Source organism: Cibotium barometz, chromosome 17 (assembly GCF_041138505.1).
Source record: "Cibotium barometz isolate CiBa-2024 chromosome 17, ASM4113850v1, whole genome shotgun sequence".
NCBI lineage: Eukaryota > Viridiplantae > Streptophyta > Polypodiopsida > Cyatheales > Cibotiaceae > Cibotium > Cibotium barometz.
The window spans coordinates 53,823,985-53,845,011 of record NC_141062.1 but is presented as its reverse complement, the minus strand read 5'-3'; the positions used below and the strand labels follow the sequence as shown (position 1 = coordinate 53,845,011).

General features: G+C 43.3%; 3 protein-coding genes across 3 annotated transcripts in view; 2 read left to right on the top strand and 1 right to left on the bottom strand.

The window, feature by feature from the left end:
* Window positions 1-1,723: 1,723 nt before the first annotated feature.
* The window catches only part of LOC147630171 (putative methylenetetrahydrofolate reductase (NADH)), a 30,225-nt gene continuing 10,921 nt past the window's right edge, over window positions 1,724-21,027 (top strand). Inside the window, exons 1-7 of the mRNA XM_086811816.1 lie at window positions 1,724-1,789; window positions 3,774-4,003; window positions 4,140-4,322; window positions 4,466-4,526; window positions 4,629-4,711; window positions 13,580-13,753; window positions 13,844-14,017. Coding sequence (XP_086667942.1) covers window positions 3,785-4,003; window positions 4,140-4,322; window positions 4,466-4,526; window positions 4,629-4,711; window positions 13,580-13,753; window positions 13,844-14,017 — 894 coding nt within the window. The 5' untranslated portion in view covers window positions 1,724-1,789; window positions 3,774-3,784. The remainder of the gene's footprint in view (window positions 1,790-3,773; window positions 4,004-4,139; window positions 4,323-4,465; window positions 4,527-4,628; window positions 4,712-13,579; window positions 13,754-13,843; window positions 14,018-21,027) is intronic.
* Window positions 6,921-8,713, bottom strand: LOC147630173 (uncharacterized). Its single transcript, XM_086811815.1, has 3 exons — window positions 8,086-8,713; window positions 7,681-8,002; window positions 6,921-7,558 (listed from the first exon to the last, which is right to left on the bottom strand). Exons 1-3 carry the CDS (start codon window positions 8,697-8,699, stop codon window positions 7,085-7,087), a joined length of 1,410 nt encoding a protein of 469 aa, XP_086667941.1. The 5' UTR covers window positions 8,700-8,713; the 3' UTR covers window positions 6,921-7,084.
* LOC147630172 (uncharacterized) lies at window positions 10,979-12,763 on the top strand. The gene is made up of 3 exons (XM_086811814.1): window positions 10,979-11,598; window positions 11,682-12,003; window positions 12,126-12,763. The coding sequence occupies exons 1-3, from the start codon at window positions 10,985-10,987 to the stop codon at window positions 12,597-12,599; spliced, it is 1,410 nt and encodes a 469-aa protein (XP_086667940.1). The 5' UTR covers window positions 10,979-10,984; the 3' UTR covers window positions 12,600-12,763.

Here is a 21,027-nt window from a genome sequence, read left to right as displayed (position 1 = left end):
CAGCATTCAATATACCCTGTATGAGTAAAATTTACCACTCATGTTTATGGGCGTTACAACTTGCAAGTGTATTGCCAAAAGTTTTCCTCTACGTATTTATTTATACACAAGGGTCTAGGGGATGAAGACCATATTTCCCTTTGTATTGGGTATGATCAAGCTATAGCTTTATACTCTGCTCTCATCGATTCCTCTCCACATGGGGGCTGGCTTATCTTTCTTTAAAAAAATATGCATTTAATTGGGGTATGGCATATCTGTGTATATGTTGTGTAGTCAAACGCTCTATACTCGGTTCTCATCAATGATTATTCTCCATGGAGGTTGGCTTATCTTTCTTAATAATTTTATGCATTTAATTGGTTATAAGATCAAAATGTTTTGTTCAAGTAAATAAAAATATACATATGCTTGATTAGGGTTTGTTAATACAAATAATTGAATATACTTACACAAAGGAATTAATAAAAGAATGTAAACCAAATATCACAATGACTGTGTGTGTATATAAAAATGATGAAAAAGTATACAAAATCCATCCATGGCTGGGTGACCAAAATAAAAAGATTACATAATTGGGTCTCACTTTAGAATGAGTAGACATGTCATTCCATTTAGTGAGTATCTTATTGGTATGTATTGATATATGTCACTCGTGAATGACACTTTGTATTTTGTATGTATACACTTTTTTCAAGGAGATAGACATGTGGCACCTAATAATGGTTTCATACTTCTTGTATGAGTGTAGTGCTCAATGGGCTTAAAGACAAATCTCACCAAAAAGTACTTCTTAGTAGTATAAAGTCTTAAAACGAGGAATATAAGGCCCTCCCATTTTGGGTGGGTCCCTTCGGTCCTCATTAATGCACTAGGTAAGATGTAGGAGCATGTGGTGTCCCAAAAGCCAATCACAACAAACCCATGAGGGACTCCGACGCATATTAGCATTGTGAAGGGACCTACATCTAGTTTAGGCTTATAACTATGTGTAACATGAATCATACGAGTGACGTTATCTACACTGTTCTTCTTTGATTGGGAAGGTGATGAGTGACACCTCTCCCTCTCTCCATAATTAATTGGTATTTTATATAAGGAAGGCCTTATTATACACAAGTGTTCTCCTAATTAATGAAGTGCTTTGGTAACTAACATCAAAATGTCAATCTCATGCAAGAAATTGATGAATCCTTGCTTGCCATGCCATAATATCTATTTGGTGAGTGGATCGTGGTTCAACTTTAAAGTTCAAGAAGGTTCTTTCTATCCAAAATCAATGAATTCTTGCTTAACATGCCACAACTTCTAGTTGGTAAGTGGATCTTAGTTCAACTTTAACATTAAAGAAGGTTCTTGCAGTCGCAACCTAGTGCCATGATCTACAATAATGCTTGCAAGCGAGTGAGGAGTGGAAAGGGTGGCCACGAGGTTTGAAATGGCCTAAGGCTCCAGTTGTTAAAAAGTCTCTATGTTGGGATGAAAAGGGCCCTTTTCTTCAAAGATAGTTGTTAAAAAGTCTCTTATGCATCACGCAATGGGCCCATTAGACAAAACGTTGGGTGTGGTGTTTGGTGAGAATGTGCCCGGACAACTGCACGATTGCCTCGTCGCCACTATAACATACAGCTACACTGATAAGATCTGTGTCTTCAACAGTTCACGCTGTTCTGTCCTCTTCTTCTTCTTCTGAGAAAGAAAAGGGCAGAAAGCGCGCACACCCAGAGAGAGAGAGAGAGCGAGCGAGCAAAGGTTTCCGCATCCTTTCCTCGAGATCTTCAACATCCAGGTTCGTAATTATCTCCGTTCCTTTGATCTGGCTCTTCTGCATTGCAATGCCATGGCTGGACACACATGACCGCACCCCATGTTGCCATGAAATATCATCACGTTTTCCTTCTATTATCGTTTGTAGCTCGGACTGTGTTGTCTGGATGCCATATTGCCATTGGTTTTTCCATGCTTTCTGATGAGTCCAAGACGTGACGGATTATGTGAGAGTAAGCACGATTTGTAGACAAATCGAGGCTAAAATTATGGTTTCCTGTCTCGTTTAAAGAAAAAACGAGAAGTACCTGTCGTACACAATAGGGATGTGCATTCACCTTGGTGTCATCTTTTGAGAACTGGGTGCTATTGCTCCTGTCAAGTTGTATCGGATCTGCACTTCACTTTTGTAGGCCTTTTGGAAGGCTGACTGACTTGCTCATCAACTGTTGTCTGTTGTAAGCATACAAAAAGCAGCCCTATGTGATTCATGTTTGCCTCTCTATGGATTCATACCTTTTTAGTGCCTCTTGCACTTCTCCAGACTTGTCAAACTGGTCACAAATTGCACCACTTCGTAGTAGATCCACTCATAGCTCCAGAGGGCACAAAACCTTGTCAAGAAATAGTGCTGTTGTATGATAAATGGGCATTGAAATGAATGCTATACCCTCTAGCTACCTTACAAGGAGCTTAATAAGTTTCTTCAGGTATGTATAAGATCTGAATCTTTTTACTTTAGTCTCTACACATGATCATAAGGAGGTAAGGATTCCTGCAAGATGGATTATAAATTATTGTTTGGCTGAAGCACGAGAAAATAATCTGCTTGAGCTTCATCGTATGGTTTCTCAGTATAACTATGAGAAGACCACAACCAGGTAGATCACTGAGTTGTGGACGGGGCTTGCAGTGATCTATCAGAAGGAATTCTATTATGGAGTAGTAAAAATAGGAGACTAGACAAAGGTGCTCAAGGTAGCTATCTGACTTTTGGATGTGGCAATAGTGTTTGAGGAGGTCCACACCAACAAGATGGTGTAATAGCGTAGACTTGGACATAGTTTGTTCCTTAGCTTCAGTGATGGTTTGTCTTTCTTGAGGAGACTAGACAAAGGTGCTCAAGGTAGCTATCTAACTTTTGGATGTGGCAATTACCTGTTGGCAGCAGTTTGAGGAGGTCCACACCAACAAGATGGTGTAATAGTGTAGAATTGGATTTGTTCCTTAGCTTCAGTGATGGTTTGTCTTTGATGCTGGTTAACTTTGCAAATTGAGGCTAGCGGTGGGTTATTCCATTGCAAAGGTTAGATGAGAATCAATTTATGTAATTTGTCATGGGTCTCAATCCTGAGATCTGGTGCTATGTTAAGGTTCTTTGGCTCATAGGGACCAAAACCCTCTCAAAAGGAACAAGGGGGGGGATCTTGTCTCATAGTATATTGGTCAGCGGATTGGAAATGCTCCTTTCACTTTGTCACTATTTTGGAATATACATTCCCATACAAGCTTGTCTACTCCTAATCTGTGGAGAGGAAATCTTAGCTGGCCAATGCAAGAACTTCTTGTTTAGTGCAGCCAAAGAGAGTTTTTTTATACATTAGAAGGCCAAAGTGGCCTATGAGTCCTAAAAGGTACAATATGTATACAATCTGTAACAACAGGTGTCTAGTGCTCTCTGAAAGGCTATTGCAATAAATAAGTCAGAAAAGAAAGGAGCCAGTAAATTTAACATGCACCAGATGCTAAAAAAGTTTCCAGAAAAGCAGTACAAAGTATAATTAGTTCAAGCTGGATGGTCCTCTTTGAACCTTGAAGGGGACCAAACCCGAAAGAGAGACAGAGAGAAGAAGAAGAAGAAGAGAAAAAGGGGGGGGGAGGTTTTTGAAAAACGGAATTTCTTTATTAGGGCTTCATAGATTGCTTTATATAGTTGACTTTGTGACTTGGGCCTCTAGTGGCCAAGGAGGTTTTTATGGGACTAATTCAGTTATTATGTCTTGCAGGTATATCAGTCATGAAGGTGATAGAAAAGATAACGAATGCCTTGGCACAGGATCAAGTGACGTTCTCTTTTGAGTATTTCCCCCCTCGAACTGATGAGGGAGTAGAGAATTTATATGAGCGGATGGACCGCATGGTAGCACTTCAGCCACTTTTCTGTGATATTACATGGGGCGCTGGAGGCTCTACAGCGGACCTTACACTAGACATTGCAATCAAGATGCAGAACATGGTGTGTGTTAAGTAAACGTATTTGGAAGGGTGATTTTAACCTCAAGATGTTTTGTCGAGGAGAAGTAGTTTGCATTTTTTGCTCTTTTTGAAGATGGGTTGGCATTCTTGACATGCCTCTCGAATGTTGGTTACAGATCTGTGTGGAATCAATGATGCATCTTACTTGCACAAACATGCCAGTCGAGAAAATAGATAAGGCTTTGGATGGAATTAAGGCAAATGGAATCCAAAACGTTCTTGCACTTCGAGGTGATCCACCGCATGGTCAAGACAAATTTGTGCAAGTATCGGGTGGATTTTCTTGTGCACTTGACCTAGTGAGTGTGACATTTTCCTTCAGCTTGTACAGCTTGGCTTATCCTCTCGTATTTTAGGGTAATTTTTGATTACGGTAAGTGATCAAGTATTGTGCATTTTACTTAGTGATGGGTATTGAGGCTAACTTCAAAAAAATCTGCAGGTCAAACATATTCGTGCACAGTATGGTGATTACTTTGGGATCACCGTGGCTGGATATCCTGGTGACTGACTTGTCATTATCACCTAAGTATGGTCATAATTTAGTGTTAGTTTTGTTATGCTTTCTTATTTAGGATATCGTTTTTGCATTTTTTAAATTCCAGAGGCACATCCTGATGCCATAACAAGTGAGGAAGGGGCTACGGAAGAAGCATACCACAAGGATTTAGTCTATCTCAAAGAGAAGGTGGACCTTTTTTTTTTGGTTTTTATCTGTAGATGAATATTTTTGTTGGCATGCTGTTTGCAAGCCTACAGGCCATACAGACATTGCTAGTGGCCTTAAGGAAAATTAATGTTCTAAAAAACAATCCTCAAAGAACTCATTTTTGGAAGTTTCTTTTTTGTGCCGCCCGCCCCCCCCCCCCCCCCCTCTCTCTCTCTCTCTCTCTCTCTCTCTCTCTCTCGTATCACCCAATGTGTGGTAGATCGGTTAGCTCATGGAGTTGTTATTCAACACGTCTTGTGTTCGAATCTCACTCCTGTCTGATGGATCTTCTTAGGTCTCTTGGGATTGTTCCTACGACATTAAAACAGCGTTCTTGTAGAGAAAGAGAGGTTTTTTATAGTCTTTTGGGTGCGGGAATGGGCGATTAGACCAATGGTGATACAATATGTGTGAACTTCGGTGGAGATGCATAGAGCATCCCCTTTAACCTTAACAAAGCATAACGTAAATGAAAAATAGATGGAAACTGTCAAGTTTGCCAAGAAGATATGAAGTCCAGTTAAGACCTTGTTTAGTGCTGGACATGAGGGCCTCTCTATGCATGCCCTGATATGCGTCTCCTCCCTGTCATCTGGCCCTCGAGCTCTCCCCTCATGAGTTAGTCTCCCCGTCTTTGTATCTCATGCAAAAAGAGGGCCCACACCTTTGGTCTTGTCACATGCATGATCCTCAGTCATTGAATGCATGTGATATGGCTGCCAATTAGGGTTAGGGTCATGGTTAGTCCACGTTTAGTATTCGCTTGAGGACAGCTTGGTTTCCCCGCCCGAAGGCATTGTAACTTGTGGCGGCAAAGCAGCCACAATAACACCAACGGGGACCTATGGGGAGTTGAACTCGGGACCTTCCCCTCTTGAAGTTACAAGCTAGTTGGTTACAAAATGCAAGGTATTGTGACTAACACAATTTAAGTCAAAGCAGATCCAGCCTTGAACCATAGCAATGAACACAAATCAGTCCAAGATTCTTAACTCAGAAAGTTGGAAGAAGGGTTTGTTGCTTTGTTTGGAGAGAAGTCAAGGAGAAACGTGCAATTTTCAGCCAGATCTAGCAAGATTCGTTGTAAAAATTCAGCTTTGTAATGTACAGTAGGTTAGGTTGAGAGAATCAAGTTTTTTGCTGTCATTCTCTTTCCTCTCTTCCTATTCTTGTATATTTCAGTTTTTTGCTTCAATGTAGTTGAGATGCTTCTTGATAGTGCTAATGGGATGAAGAGGACCAAGTCCCTTTCTGTTAGCTCATAGTATGTTGGGCATAGTTACTGGAGAATATCGTTCCCCCTCTAGGGAATGGGAGAACGCTGTTCCCTAGTCCTGGACGTTCCGAAACGCGGGGGAATGTTTTGCCACAAGAAATGGCCAGGGGGAAATATTCGGCCATGTTCCGAAACGCTCCCCCATGTAACAGGCCCCATGAAAAAGGGAAAAATGTTAAAAAAAAAGTATTTTCCTTGATTTTTTCCACTTAACTATGCATACATAACATAAATTTTCAAAGTTTTAGTCTATTCTACATAAAATTCATCATTTAAAATGGCATTTTTCAGAATTCCATCTGTTTTGTTTGTTGACGTGGCATTCCCATTCCCGTTCCGGGCCGTTCCTAGGGGCCAAAACTTTCCCCGTTCCCGTTTTCTGGTAACTATGATGTTGGGCAGAAAAAGATAGCGCACTTGTTCGTCTTGACCTTATGCATATCACATATTGTGCACATTTGCAACTCTTGGTTCTTAGGTGTGGATGACCCCCCCTCACCCTGCCTACTGGAGCTGGCCAATGGAGATCCTTAGTGCATGTGATACATATGGGCACTCTTGGATCTGAAGCTATTGGGTGGAGCATCTCCTTGGACCAATGGGTCTTGAGTGTCTAGCTCGCTGCACCTGGATCGCTCTGTCTAGGGAGGTGCCCAAGAGGTTGGGCTGCACATGCATTGTTTGTGTGCACTCATAGTTGCCAGGCGTTTCAGAAACGGCAGGTATGAAACGGGTTTCATACGTTTTGAAACCTTTCATAAAAGGTAAGAAACGGGTAAAAAAAGATTTCATACAAAACAGAAAAAACATGTATATTTTTTACTTGAAATATACAAAAGAAAAAACTATTGACATAACTTATAAGAGACCACATTGAATTCATTTCAATAAAAACAGAATACATGTACGATATGATGATATCACAAATCACGTGGGTGATCACTGATGACTAAACAAAAATCAAAAGCATCACCACGTGGGTGATGATTCATGACTCAAAATCCAAGATCAAAATAAATAACATGTCCAAAGTTCAAACTAAATAACATGTCCAAATAAAATGATACTGGCAGCTGCTAGCTACTATCTGCATCCTCATCTGCATCCTCATGCTCATCCTCATCTGCATCTTCTGCCTCTGCAGCCTCACTCTCAAGGTCACTGCCGGTAGCCGAGTCCTCAAAGGCCTCATCCTCTAGAGGTGCAGGTGCACCACTAGTATTAGCCTCTCGAGAAGATTGTGTAGTGCGAGCCGGAGCCATGATCTCCTCATAGAGCATAGAATAGATGTCTCTCTCCTCCTGAGGAATGTCGGGAATCTCCTTGCACTTCATGATATCAATCTTATCTGGATTCACTTGGCGAGGCTCAATGGGATGACCCTTTTGTTCTAGCAATCGGAGATTGCAATGACAAAAGACAAGCCTCTCCAATTGTGCTGAGGACAGTCTATTTCTCTTTTTCGTGTGAAAAAGAGCCCATGTACTCCAGTTTCTCTCACAAGGCCCTGAACTGCAATCCTGGGAGAGAACTCTCAGTGCAATCCGTCTCTACATTGCACAAAAAAGAATGTTAAGTTAGAGTCAAAAAGAGAGTAGCATTTGAATGTAGATTTTGAAAGAATAGGACTCACGAGACAAAGATACAAGATTCAAGAATCAAGAAACCTTACCAAGTTGGGTGTCCCAATACCGTATTTCTCCCACCAAGACACTGGCTCCAACTGTGTCTCCCTGAGCAATGCAGTAGCTCGCCCAAACATATGGCTACCGTTGCGGTAAATGAGAAGCTCATCCTCGAGCTTTCTCATCAGCTGTATATCACCTCCCACTCCCACCAACTTGGTAATGTACTCGATCCATCCTGACTCTAGCTCCTCATTGAGGTATTGCTCCTCATTCCTCCAAAGGGGATGCAAAATGTGAGCAACAGCATGGATTGGCCTATGAAACCAATCCCAACGCCGATTCCAGATCTCCTTAATATCTTGAACTCTACATGTAACATGTGACATACATAAGAGATCAAGATTTATAAAATAACTCAAAGACTAAAGTTAAAGCCCAAGGGTGAGCACCTGTCACGCGACAAGGTAGTGAAATCATTGAGAGCTTCACCAATTCTGTCCATGAACTCATAAAGCAGCCCAATGGTACTTCCCTCCATGTCTGTGAGCCGAAGGACACTATACATGGGCTGAAGTGCCTTCACAAGTCCCTCTGCATCCTGCCACCAAGTATCTCTCATGACCATACGAGAGAATGCTATAGACTTGGGCTCATCCTTGTCCTCCCATGCTGTCCATTCACGACACACAACAGTGCATAATAAGCCATGTCGCACTCTCACTAGTCTCTCCACCACAATAAACATATATGCAAACCGAGTTTTGGAGGGCTTTAGAAGCTCAAGATCACTATTGGCCCTGTACATGCTCAAAACCTTTGGCCTCTTTGTGACAAAGTTCACCATGGTAGATGGTGCTGAAAATACATGGCTCACCCAATCAAGCTTTCCCACATCCTCAATCATCAAGTCAAGGCTGTGTGCTGCACAAGGTGTCCACACAATCTTGGGGAACTCCTCCTCTAACATCCTGCCCATGGATACACAATTGGACCCATTGTCCGTGATCACCTGCACAATGTTATCAGGCCCAATTTCATTGATTGCCTGGCGCATGTGGGACATAATCAACTCCCCTGTAACCACTATCCCTGGCACCGATGCATCTATGGCACGAATGAACATTGTGCCTTTGCAGGAGGACACAAGAATGTTGTACACATTTCTCTTCCGCGCATCTGTCCATCCATCACAAAGCAAAGTACAACCATACTTTGCCCAAGTGGCCTTGAGAGGCTCCATCTCCATCTCCACAGCCAGTTGCTCCTTGCGAAGCTCAGTAGTGCGCAATGTCTTGTAGGAGGGGCCATCCCACTCACACCCAATGCGGGAGGTAGCTCTCATTGCCTTCTTCCATCGAGGAGTCCTGACAATGTGGAAGGATAATCCACATTGAATAAACAACTTCATCAACTCCCTCGTTGCCTCTTTCATGGCAGCCTTTTGCATCCCTGCCTGTACATGTCCTTTCTTGAACACTGGAAGACTAGTTCTTTTGGCTCGAGGTGCCGAGCTAGAACCACCTGCAACACCACCTGCAACCTCGCCACTGGTATCTTCCTCTCTGATACTGCGAGTCCTCTTGGAGACACTTTGACGTGCTTCAGGCTCTCCCAGATTGGGGATATCCTCAAGGGGGATACCTAGCTGCATGGCCTTCCAAGCCTTGAGGCTATCATAGATTTCTTGTGGCACATGCTTACATGGCCCAATGCCGAAACCCTTTGTTTGTGAGAAATGTGCCTTCAACCTGGTGACACTGCCATGGTGCTTATCAGCACAAAAGTTGCATTTCCACTTTCCGGAGCCTGAGCCACCATATCTAGACTCGAAGGTGACATTGTTCCAAAGAGAATCACCTGTTCGAGGCATCCTACAAGACGAGGATAAACGTAGATTGTTGGCCCTGCAAGTGCGACACATAACATAAACTAATCTTAATAGAGCAAGGGTGGACCGTGGAAGATATGCCATAAATATTGATGGAAGAGAAAAAAGTGTGCTGTTTTGTGAGTTGTGCAGAGAAAACCAACTTAAAGCAAAACATGACATTACTCCTTTGGAAGACCTCCACAAGGCCCAAGGACACCAACAATGTTGCATAGAAACGCGTTTCATACACTTTCAAAACGTACGAAACGTTTCGAAACGTTTCGTACAGTATGAAACGCGTTTCATATATCATGCAGTTTTAAAAAACGTTTTCTTTCGTGGATTCGTACGGCGCAGATTATCACGCTTCCCAGTGGCCGCCGCATGTGAGTTCGCCAATTTGCGTGCCATCCTTCTTGTCCTTCCATCGCTTCTGTCGACCCCCTGCTCCTTGGTGTCCTTGGGCCTTGTGGAGGTCTTCCAAAGGGGTAATGTCATGTTTTGCTTTAAGTTGGTTTTCTCTCCACAACTCACAAAACAGCACACTTTTTTCTCTTCCATCAATATTTATGGCATATCTTCCACGGTCCACCCTTGCTCTATTGAGATTAGTTTATGTTATGTGTCGCACTTGTAGGGCCAACAATCTGCATTTATCCTCGTGTTGTAGGATGCCTCGAACAGGTGATTCTCTTTGGAACAATGTCACCTTCGAGTCTAGATATGGTGGCTCAGGCTCTGGAAAGTGGAAATGCAACTTTTGTGCTGATAAGCACCATGGCAGTGTCACCAGGTTGAAGGCACATTTCTCACAAACAAAGGGTTTCGGCATTGGGCCATGTAAGCATGTGCCACAAGAAATCTATGATAGCCTCAAGGCTTGGAAGGCCATGCAGCTAGGTATCCCCCTTGAGGATATCCCCAATCTGGGAGAGCCTGAAGCACGTCAAAGTGTCTCCAAGAGGACTCGCAGTATCAGAGAGGAAGATACCAGTGGTGAGGTTGCAGGTGGTGTTGCAGGTGGTTCTAGCTCGGCACCTCGAGCCAAAAGAACTAGTCTTCCAGTGTTCAAGAAAGGACATGTACAGGCAGGGATGCAAAAGGCTGCCATGAAAGAGGCAACGAGGGAGTTGATGAAGTTGTTTATTCAATGTGGATTATCCTTCCACATTGTCAGGACTCCTCGATGGAAGAAGGCAATGAGAGCTATCTCCCGCATTGGGTGTGAGTGGGATGGCCCCTCCTACGAGACATTGCGCACTACTGAGCTTCGCAAGGAGCAACTGGCTGTGGAGATGGAGATGGAGCCTCTCAAGGCCACTTGGGCAAAGTATGGTTGTACTTTGCTTTGTGATGGATGGACAAATGCGCGGAAGAGAAATGTGTACAACATTCTTGTGTCCTCCTGCAAAGGCACAATGTTCATTCGTGCCATAGATGCATCGGTGCCAGGGATAGTGGTTACAGGGGAGTTGATTATGTCCCACATGCGCCAGGCAATCAATGAAATTGGGCCTGATAACATTGTGCAGGTGATCACGGACAATGGGTCCAATTGTGTATCCATGGGCAGGATGTTAGAGGAGGAGTTCCCCAAGATTGTGTGGACACCTTGTGCAGCACACAGCCTTGACTTGATGATTGAGGATGTGGGAAAGCTTGATTGGGTGAGCCATGTATTTTCAGCACCATCTACCATGGTGAACTTTGTCACAAAGAGGCCAAAGGTTTTGAGCATGTACAGGGCCAATAGTGATCTTGAGCTTCTAAAGCCCTCCAAAACTCGGTTTGCATATATGTTTATTGTGGTGGAGAGACTAGTGAGAGTGCGACATGGCTTATTATGCACTGTTGTGTGTCGTGAATGGACAGCATGGGAGGACAAGGATGAGCCCAAGTCTATAGCATTCTCTCGTATGGTCATGAGAGATACTTGGTGGCAGGATGCAGAGGGACTTGTGAAGGCACTTCAGCCCATGTATAGTGTCCTTCGGCTCACAGACATGGAGGGAAGTACCATTGGGCTGCTTTATGAGTTCATGGACAGAATTGGTGAAGCTCTCAATGATTTCACTACCTTGTCGCGTGACAGGTGCTCACCCTTGGGCTTTAACTTTAGTCTTTGAGTTATTTTATAAATCTTGATCTCTTATGTATGTCACATGTTACATGTAGAGTTCAAGATATTAAGGAGATCTGGAATCGGCGTTGGGATTGGTTTCATAGGCCAATCCATGCTGTTGCTCACATTTTGCATCCCCTTTGGAGGAATGAGGAGCAATACCTCAATGAGGAGCTAGAGTCAGGATGGATCGAGTACATTACCAAGTTGGTGGGAGTGGGAGGTGATATACAGCTGATGAGAAAGCTCGAGGATGAGCTTCTCATTTACCGCAACGGTAGCCATATGTTTGGGCGAGCTACTGCATTGCTCAGGGAGACACAGTTGGAGCCAGTGTCTTGGTGGGAGAAATACGGTATTGGGACACCCAACTTGGTAAGGTTTCTTGATTCTTGAATCTTGTATCTTTGTCTCGTGAGTCCTATTCTTTCAAAATCTACATTCAAATGCTACTCTCTTTTTGACCCTAACTTAACATTCTTTTTTGTGCAATGTAGAGACGGATTGCACTGAGAGTTCTCTCCCAGGATTGCAGTTCAGGGCCTTGTGAGAGAAACTGGAGTACATGGGCTCTTTTTCACACGAAAAAGAGAAATAGACTGTCCTCAGCACAATTGGAGAGGCTTGTCTTTTGTCATTGCAATCTCCGATTGCTAGAACAAAAGGGTCATCCCATTGAGCCTCGCCAAGTGAATCCAGATAAGATTGATATCATGAAGTGCAAGGAGATTCCCGACATTCCTCAGGAGGAGAGAGACATCTATTCTATGCTCTATGAGGAGATCATGGCTCCGGCTCGCACTACACAATCTTCTCGAGAGGCTAATACTAGTGGTGCACCTGCACCTCTAGAGGATGAGGCCTTTGAGGACTCGGCTACCGGCAGTGACCTTGAGAGTGAGGCTGCAGAGGCAGAAGATGCAGATGAGGATGAGCATGAGGATGCAGATGAGGATGCAGATAGTAGCTAGCAGCTGCCAGTATCATTTTATTTGGACATGTTATTTAGTTTGAACTTTGGACATGTTATTTATTTTGATCTTGGATTTTGAGTCATGAATCATCACCCACGTGGTGATGCTTTTGATTTTTGTTTAGTCATCAGTGATCACCCACGTGATTTGTGATATCATCATATCGTACATGTATTCTGTTTTTATTGAAATGAATTCAATGTGGTCTCTTATAAGTTATGTCAATAGTTTTTTCTTTTGTATATTTCAAGTAAAAAATATACATGTTTTTTCTGTTTTGTATGAAACCTTTTTTTACTCGTTTCTTACCTTTTATGAAACGTTTCAAAACGTATGAAACCCGTTTCATACCTGCCGTTTCTGAAACGCCTGGCAACTATGGACACCAAGGAGCAGGGGGTCGACAGAAGCGATGGAAGGACAAGAAGGATGGCAGGCAAATCGGCGAACTCACATGCGGCGGCCACTGGGAAGCGTGATAATCTGCGCCGTACGAATCCACGAAAGAAAACGTTTTTTAAGGTTTTTAAAAACTGCATGATGTATGAAACGCGTTTCATACTGTACGAAACGTTTCGTACGTTTTGAAAGTGTATGAAACGCATTTCTATGAAACACTGTGTGCACTGCCTCGTGTGGGCATCTGGGTCAAGGCTATCTTGTGGTCATTCCAAGGGCCTTTTCCAAGATAAAAGAAACTCGCGATGGTGGGAAGTAAGATTTTTTTAAAAAAGAATTTAAAGGGAAAATCTATGAAATTCAACATTGAAACTAATAGTTAAATATAAGTTTTTAAAACTATATACATTTTTATACATTTTGATTATTTTATACTAATTATTATTAAACACCAATATGTTGCCTTAATATTAGATGATACAACAGAATATGTCGAAGAGTGAACCCTTCACTTATTTGATCATACCCGGTTTCTATTTTTTAAGTTTCAACTACTAACTGGTTGTGGTTTTTTGCAGGTTGACGCTGGAGCCGATGTCATTATCACACAGCTTTTCTATGACACTGACCTGTTTTTAAAGTTTTATAATGATTGCCGACAAATCGGAATTACTTGCCCAATAGTTCCAGGGGTCATGCCCATCAATAACTACAAGGGTTTTAAACGCATGACTGGATTTTGCAAGACAAAGGTATTCATGCAAAATGTATATATACAATATCTGACCAGTGACAAAGGAATGAGGCCACTGATGTTGTGGTGTTGTGCTTTGTGGTACAAGATACCGGCAGATGTTGCTGCTGCCCTGGAGCCTATTCAGGATGATGATAAAGCTGTAGCCGCATACGGCATCCATCTTGGTACAGAGATGTGTAAGAAGATTCTGGCTCATGGTATCAAAAACTTGCACATATACACTCTTAATCTGGAGAAGTCGGCAATTGGCATTCTTCAGGTTTGGAGAAGCTAACAAAAAGTCTTTATTTCGTTGTGGTCTTGCTTGCATTTGCCTCAAATATAAGGATGTATCTATGCTGTCATAGTAAACACTTGGACTCCCGCAGGTTTATATTTGTACTGCTTGCATTTCCATGCTTGTATTCTTTTGGACCCAAAAAAATTAAGTAGTTAGCTATAAGATCACACAGTCTATCTTCATGTGTAAATTCTTGACCTCAAACAACCCAGTAAGCACTTGTTTGCTTTGTTCTTTAGTTAGCTATAAGATCACACAGTCTATCTTCATGTGTAAATTCTTGACCTCAAACAACCCAGTAAGCACTTGTTTGACCTCAAACAACCCAGTAAGCACTTGTTTGCTTTGTTCTTTACTGCTATTCTTCACAAATGGCTGCTTTGCTTTTTAGTGATATCCCTCGCAAATGGCTGCTTTGCTTTTTAGTGATATCCCTCACAAATGGCTGGACCTTCCCGTCACCTTCCGAGATACTATCACACCTACGTGTGATGGTATCCTCCACAAAAGGCTGGACCTTCCCTTCACCTTCCGATATAATATCACACCTACATGTCTATAGGACACACACTGGCAGTACGTAACAAGTGGGCAGCAAGGCAGGCATCAGAAGGGCAGCCAGACAGCATGGGTGCCAAGTCGGCCATTTGCTGCAGCAGTCAACAGGTCATGGCAGGTTCTCTACTGGCTGACCAGCACCTATAGGCCCTATATTAACATGCACATATTTTCATCATTACCATATTCTCAAGCGTTGAAGCCTACAGAGCATTTCTCTACAGTATGGGCTGGCCAAGGAGAATCTATAACAAGAGGGTCATCATTTTCAGTCACATTCTGTACTTGGAAATTTAGTTGTAACATTTTCTTGTACTAAATATAACACAACACAATAGATTTGGGGCTATCGTGTGTGCTGTGTGTTTTGAGTTCCACTGCTCTTTTCTCTCTCTCTCTATTCTGAAAACCCTAGCACATAGGCACAAGAGCTCTACAATTTGTCTGAAAGCCTAGGGAACCTGCAAATTTTTCCTGATGTTTTTAAGCTCCATTTGGTACACACAGCATTGGCAAGTACTGTCGTCTTGTGTTGGGAAGACCACTTGAGGCACCACTCTATCATCTGATGGGATGATTGCTGCAGGGCAGTCTTAAACACCATTACCATGAAACGCGTTTCATTCCCAACAAGCAAACCTGTTTCAAACGTTTCGAACGAGATCTTTAAGATTTTTTTAACCGATGTTGACCAGAGAACCAAAAAAAAACTGACATACGGGAGGAGGAGGACCTCCAGGATGACGTTGACTCGTGAGTCCTAGTTTAGATAGATCATTGGATTAGGATTCAGGGCTTTTGTATTAGTTTTTTTAGTATTTCTAGAATATCTTATTCATAGTTGTTTCTGTACAGCGTACGACATCACGTCGTACAAAATACCTTACGGACTTGTACGGTGTGACACCGTACGGGCTCGTACGTATTATATATATATATATATTCACATTTTTTTTAAATTTTTTTTTGGGAGGGTAATGGTCTTGTTTTTGCTTGTTTATAGTTGTTTGAGCTTTCTCTGTACTTTGATGCTTCCCTCCTTTTAAAATACTCCATATCTCAAAATTAGAAATACCTAAGTTTATAAGTATTTTTTTAAAACAGCGTATTTTATCTTACGACAAGAAAATTTTTATATCGTACCGTATTTTCCCGTACGGTATTGTATCATACGAATCGTATGGTATTGTACCCGACAACTATCTCATGACATTAGTTTCAGTCTGGACAGAGTGCTATTTTGAGAGCAGTTATGCAACATGTTGTCATTTTGTGAGATGTCTCCATATTTTTTTCGCGTGTTTGAACTTTGTCTTTCTTTTTATACAAGTTTATGGGATGTTTCTTGTCATGATTCATGAGTCAAGAAACCAGGATGATTGTTGACATTTGGCATTTGTTAGACATGGAACACCACAACCCCCTCCCCCCCCCCCCCCCCCCCCCCCAACAAAAAAAAAAAACCCCCACGCCTGGCACTTTTAAAACGTTTTTGAAACCGTGCAGATTTGTATGATACATGTATGTTTTTTTAGACTGAACCATAGTTGTCAAGTTTATCCATGCATATAAGTAACATATATGACATTTTTTAAGACATATACCCCTCCCCCTTAATGAAACATTTTTGAAACCTCTCAATTGTTTTTGAAACCTCTCAATTTTTTGTGAAACGATTCAAACGCATTTAGGAAATGCATTTTTTGAAATGCTTGGTAACTATCCACATCTAAGGGGGTGTTTACACATAAGTAGGTGTTCACACACACACACACACACACACACACACACACATATGAATTAAGGTTACACACACAAGATGGACACAGACATGAAGCTGTGAAATACCCAACAATGTGTGTGCAAGAGGGTATGCTGTCCCAGTTGCCCTTAAATGCAGAAACTCTAATATTGTGCATGTCTTCTTCTTGCTGGGTGCTGTAGCAATATGTTTTGCCAGTTTTTACATGATTGCAGTGGGTTTTATGCATAGTATGTGGCTGTGGGTCATAGGCATGTGGGTTTGCCTATTGGAGCGCATGCATGGGCTACATATGTTGCAAACCTGGCGTCTGTGATAGCATGGGTGGCTGCAAGCAAGGCAGCCAAGGCTGGGCGCAGCTGGGCTGCACCTGTACTGGCCATACAGGCTGGTACGGCAGTTGTACAGGTGCCAAGTGGGCTGCCCAGCCAGCAGCAGTGCGCACACATGGTGGCCAGCAAGAGTGGGCATCAGCAGGCAGCAGCGAAAAAAGAAGCTGCCTGAGGTGATGTGAATTAGGGGGTTTTTTTTCTTAGAAAAGCATGTTGCTATTTTGGCAAAAAAAAAGAAAGCAAGGTCATGTAAAAAGTTGGTAGTGGATATGTTTATCCTAGCGCACGATAAAGAAAGCCCTATTTGGTTTTTTTAAAGCGAAAAGCACAAGGAGGGTTTTGTTAACTCATAAACACAAGGCTAGGGGAGCTTAAGCACATACTATCATACCTGGGGCATGATGAAAGTTTTGAGAGACGGTTTGTTGCGTGGATTCACAACATGGTTTCCATCTCTCATGTGTGGAGCATTGGTAGGTGGTGTTTTTTTTGCATATTTTCTTGTCTTTTCTCTCGTAAAAGTGTAGTTTTCTCTCTTTAATTTCTGAAATTCAGAATCAGCACATAGCTTCTCTTGCAGCAGCAGGCAATTTGCTTCCTTCACTTCATCTATGGCAGAGGAGCTTCACTATGATGACACCCCGTTGAACCACGAGGAGCATCCTCAACCTGACGGGGATCATGTGGAGTTTGAGGTCGAAGGAGTAAAAAAAACCTACCTCCAGGAGCAGATGGCAAAACTTTGGGCTGCTTTATAAGGTAATATTCAACAATTACGGGATGAGGTGTTTCTTCTGCAGAGGGCAGTGGAACCACTATCCGAGGTATGGTTGGAGTGGCTCCTTTGTTCACGTTGGATGCTTTTGTGAGCGAGAAGGAGAGGACACAGGAGGTTATAGACTCTTGGGTCAACCGTTGGAATGTGATTTTCGAGTTTCACCCTTCCAGGGACGCTTGGAGGTGAGGGCTCTCCTAAAGGGGAAAGCCCTTACTTGGTGGAGAGAGTTGAGGGATAAACCCACTACTTGGGGGGATTTCAAGACTCGGTCTTGAGATGAGTTCTCCCAAGAGGAGGATGAGCTTGACGTGGTTTCCAAGTTTGCAGTCTTGGATATGCGGAACATGACTTTTGACACGTACTTACAACGGTTTAGAGAGTGTAGCCTCGAGTGGGGCGTATGGATGCCACGACTTTGTATGGGTTTTTTAATCCGTGGACTGTTACAAGATCACAAACTTGAGGTGAGAAACAATCATAGCAAAGTGCTTGAGGATGTCATCATGTATGCTAGGATTTATGAGGTGATGATGGGTAAATGGCGGATGCAAAAACAGGTCTTCTAGAAACCTCTCCTCCAGGTAGTTTCAAACAGGGTTCCTAGCATAAACGAAAGTTTAAGTTTGGGAAGGCTTCACAAAATCAAAACCAATCCAAGGTTTGGGTGATCCCAATCTGAAGAAAGAGAAGAAAACCCTCTTGGGGGGCATTGAACCTTGCCGATTGGCTTATCTAAGTGTTTTGGTGTGCAGGAGAGTAAAACTTAGCAACGGGGCATGGACAAATTTGGGACCGACGGGTTTCTCAATTGTCGATCTCTATTCAAGGTTACATGGAGTCCCTAGATTTTTTGATTCTAGATAGGGTTAGATGTTATTCTAGGAAAGGAATGGGTTTTCAACCATGATGTCCATGTAGATTGGAAGGTTCATACTTTCTTCTTTGTTATGGAGTGTATGTTAAATATAATAGTGATGAATGTGGGAATAGACAAGTGCTAGGCAGTTGTGTAAACTACACAACTGGCACCTAATAGCTTAGTATTCTAGGGTTAAAATGAAGCGGTTCTAGTGTGTGAGAACAAGTGCTAGTACGTGGGTTCTTTCGGAACCACCTCTTAAGAGGATATTACGTAAGCAATGATGTATCTCTTAGGGACACTCGGCATCATGGTTTGACATGTGGCAGCATATGTATACACCTTGTAAAGGGGGGGTCTCTCCTAGAAAAGGACCATTATTATAATGTTATGAGTATGTCTAATCTTTCAAGTTATCATACTCTCTTGCTTAATCACTCTTGTTAAACCCTTGTGATTAACTCCTAATCCCAACATTTGGTATCAGAGCTGCTCCATCACTTATGTGTGCACTCACCAGTCCACCTTCTGCTATGCCTTTACCGGTTTTCGCGTTAGAGTCTGTTGCCACTTGTATTGGCGGCAGACCTAGTGGCATGCGAGCCACCACTACCCAGCCATAGGGGTGGGGCCACCCATCTTGCCGGCGGCTCTAATACTGAGCCAACCACCACCACTGAGGGATTTCGTGATAGCTCCGCTTGGCCAGCCAGCCTGTAGTGGCCCGTTCTTCCCTTCCGGTCTCTTTTGCACTCTGTGATCCGTACTCCTTGGTAGCTCCACTTTACTATCATCATTGGGTGTCCGTGATCTTGTTCATCATTGACAAAACTTTGAGGTATTGGGTTTTTTGCTTTGGGGCGTGCGTTACTGGATCTTGGCCAACCATTTGTGGTGGGGGCTGATGCCAGTGATGACATGTTTGGAGTTGCCTTGTTCCAAGGTGGGGGTGCAAGACAGAGCTTATGGGGGAAAGCAGAAGGCGGGAAGGAGGGAGGAATGTGGGACACGGGAGGTGGGCACTTAGAAGTAGTTAGGAGGCAGAAGGGGCATGAAGGCGGTGGTAATGCTCAGCAAAAGGCACACGAAGGGACGGGCTGTGGCATGGGGAGAAGGCGGGGGTTGCGGCCGCATAGGCTGCAGAAGGTGGGGGACGGGCTAGGGCTCAGGCGATGCCGGTAGGCAGGAATAATGGTGTGAGCAGTCATCTCCTGTCTATACATTACACAGGGCCTCTGTTGTGGGTGTGCCCGTCCATTTTTGGTGTTCCCCCATTTTTCTCACTTTTCATGTATTTTTTTCATTTTTTGCTAGGTGTGGGAGGTTGTTTTTTTGCCTGGCGGTTGTATTTGTTGCTGGTCGACTACACTGTGCTACCCGACCTGACCTACAGCACTGGCCGACTGTGTTTCACCTGGCTGACTAGGTCTTTTGCTGGTCGTGAGCAAGTCTGGTTGCTGTCGGCCTATTTTGGGTTGGCCGACCAGCAGCTTGGGGCCATATAAAATGGCCCTTGCCTCCCCACACTTGCATAGTACCATTACCGGGATTTTCTTGTGTATATACAGAGTTTATATAGCTTCTCTCTCCCTCTCTCATCTGCATTTTGCTCTCTACAGTAGTTGTCTTCATTTCCGCTGTGCATTCTGACATGGTATGAGAGCTCCACGTGGCTTGAAGCTTGGAGACAGTGGGACCTTGAGGGTTTGCTGATTTGAGGTGCTAATTGGAGATTGATTGGGCTGTTCGGGACTTGTAGATCGGGTAGAAGGCGGCCATCATCGTTGGACAGCCACCTTGCAAATTATTTGCAGCCTCTTCTTTTTTTTCACCCACCGTCCCTTCACAAGACCTTGTAAATCCTTGAGATGGCTGAGAAGCACGTGAATATCCCTACACTCACCACATTCCCGGTGGACCGACAGTTGGACGGGAACAACTACGGCATATGGAAGGTAATGATCGAGTTTGTCTTGGAGTCTTATGACTTGGCTGATTTCATTGTAGTTGGTGTTCCACGGCTGGAGTTTGAAGACGGGGAGTTACCCTCTATACGGAAAGAACGGGAGGCTCAAGCACAGTTATGGGATCATGTCAATGCTCGTGTGTGTTCTTTCATCTTCCTACATTGCACACCACAGGTGATAAACCATATAAAACATATGACGTTGGCCAGAGGGATTTGGCAACATTTGGCTTCTTTGTATAACAAGGTATGACCCATGAAACGGATCTCCTTGGAAGTGCAGATGCTTCGACGAATGCGGGAGCACTGCAACTTGGATTTATGCGGGAGCACATCAACAAGTTGCATGCTCTTCAACAGGAGGTCCTTCAAGTAAGGAAAGTGATATCTTCGAAGGAGATGGCCATCACATTGTTGTCTCATTTGCCTTCTCAGTACTCAGTATTTTACTTCTCTTAGATCATCAATGGTAAGCTCAGCACTATCACATGGAAGGAGCTTGTGCCTATGGTCTTGGACCAGGAAGAGCGTTTTACGAACCCTCCACAGGGTGGAGGTTCTGAGGCCGTGACTGGCCAGTGGTCGAAAGGTCGTAACAACAACAATAAGGGCAAAGGGAAGTCTTCATCGGAGAAGTCTTTTGAGAAGAAGCCCGATTTAAACCGTGAGAAACTGAAGGCCGAGCGGACCTGTAATGATTGTGGCGAGAAAGGTCACTATTGGCGAAAGTGTCC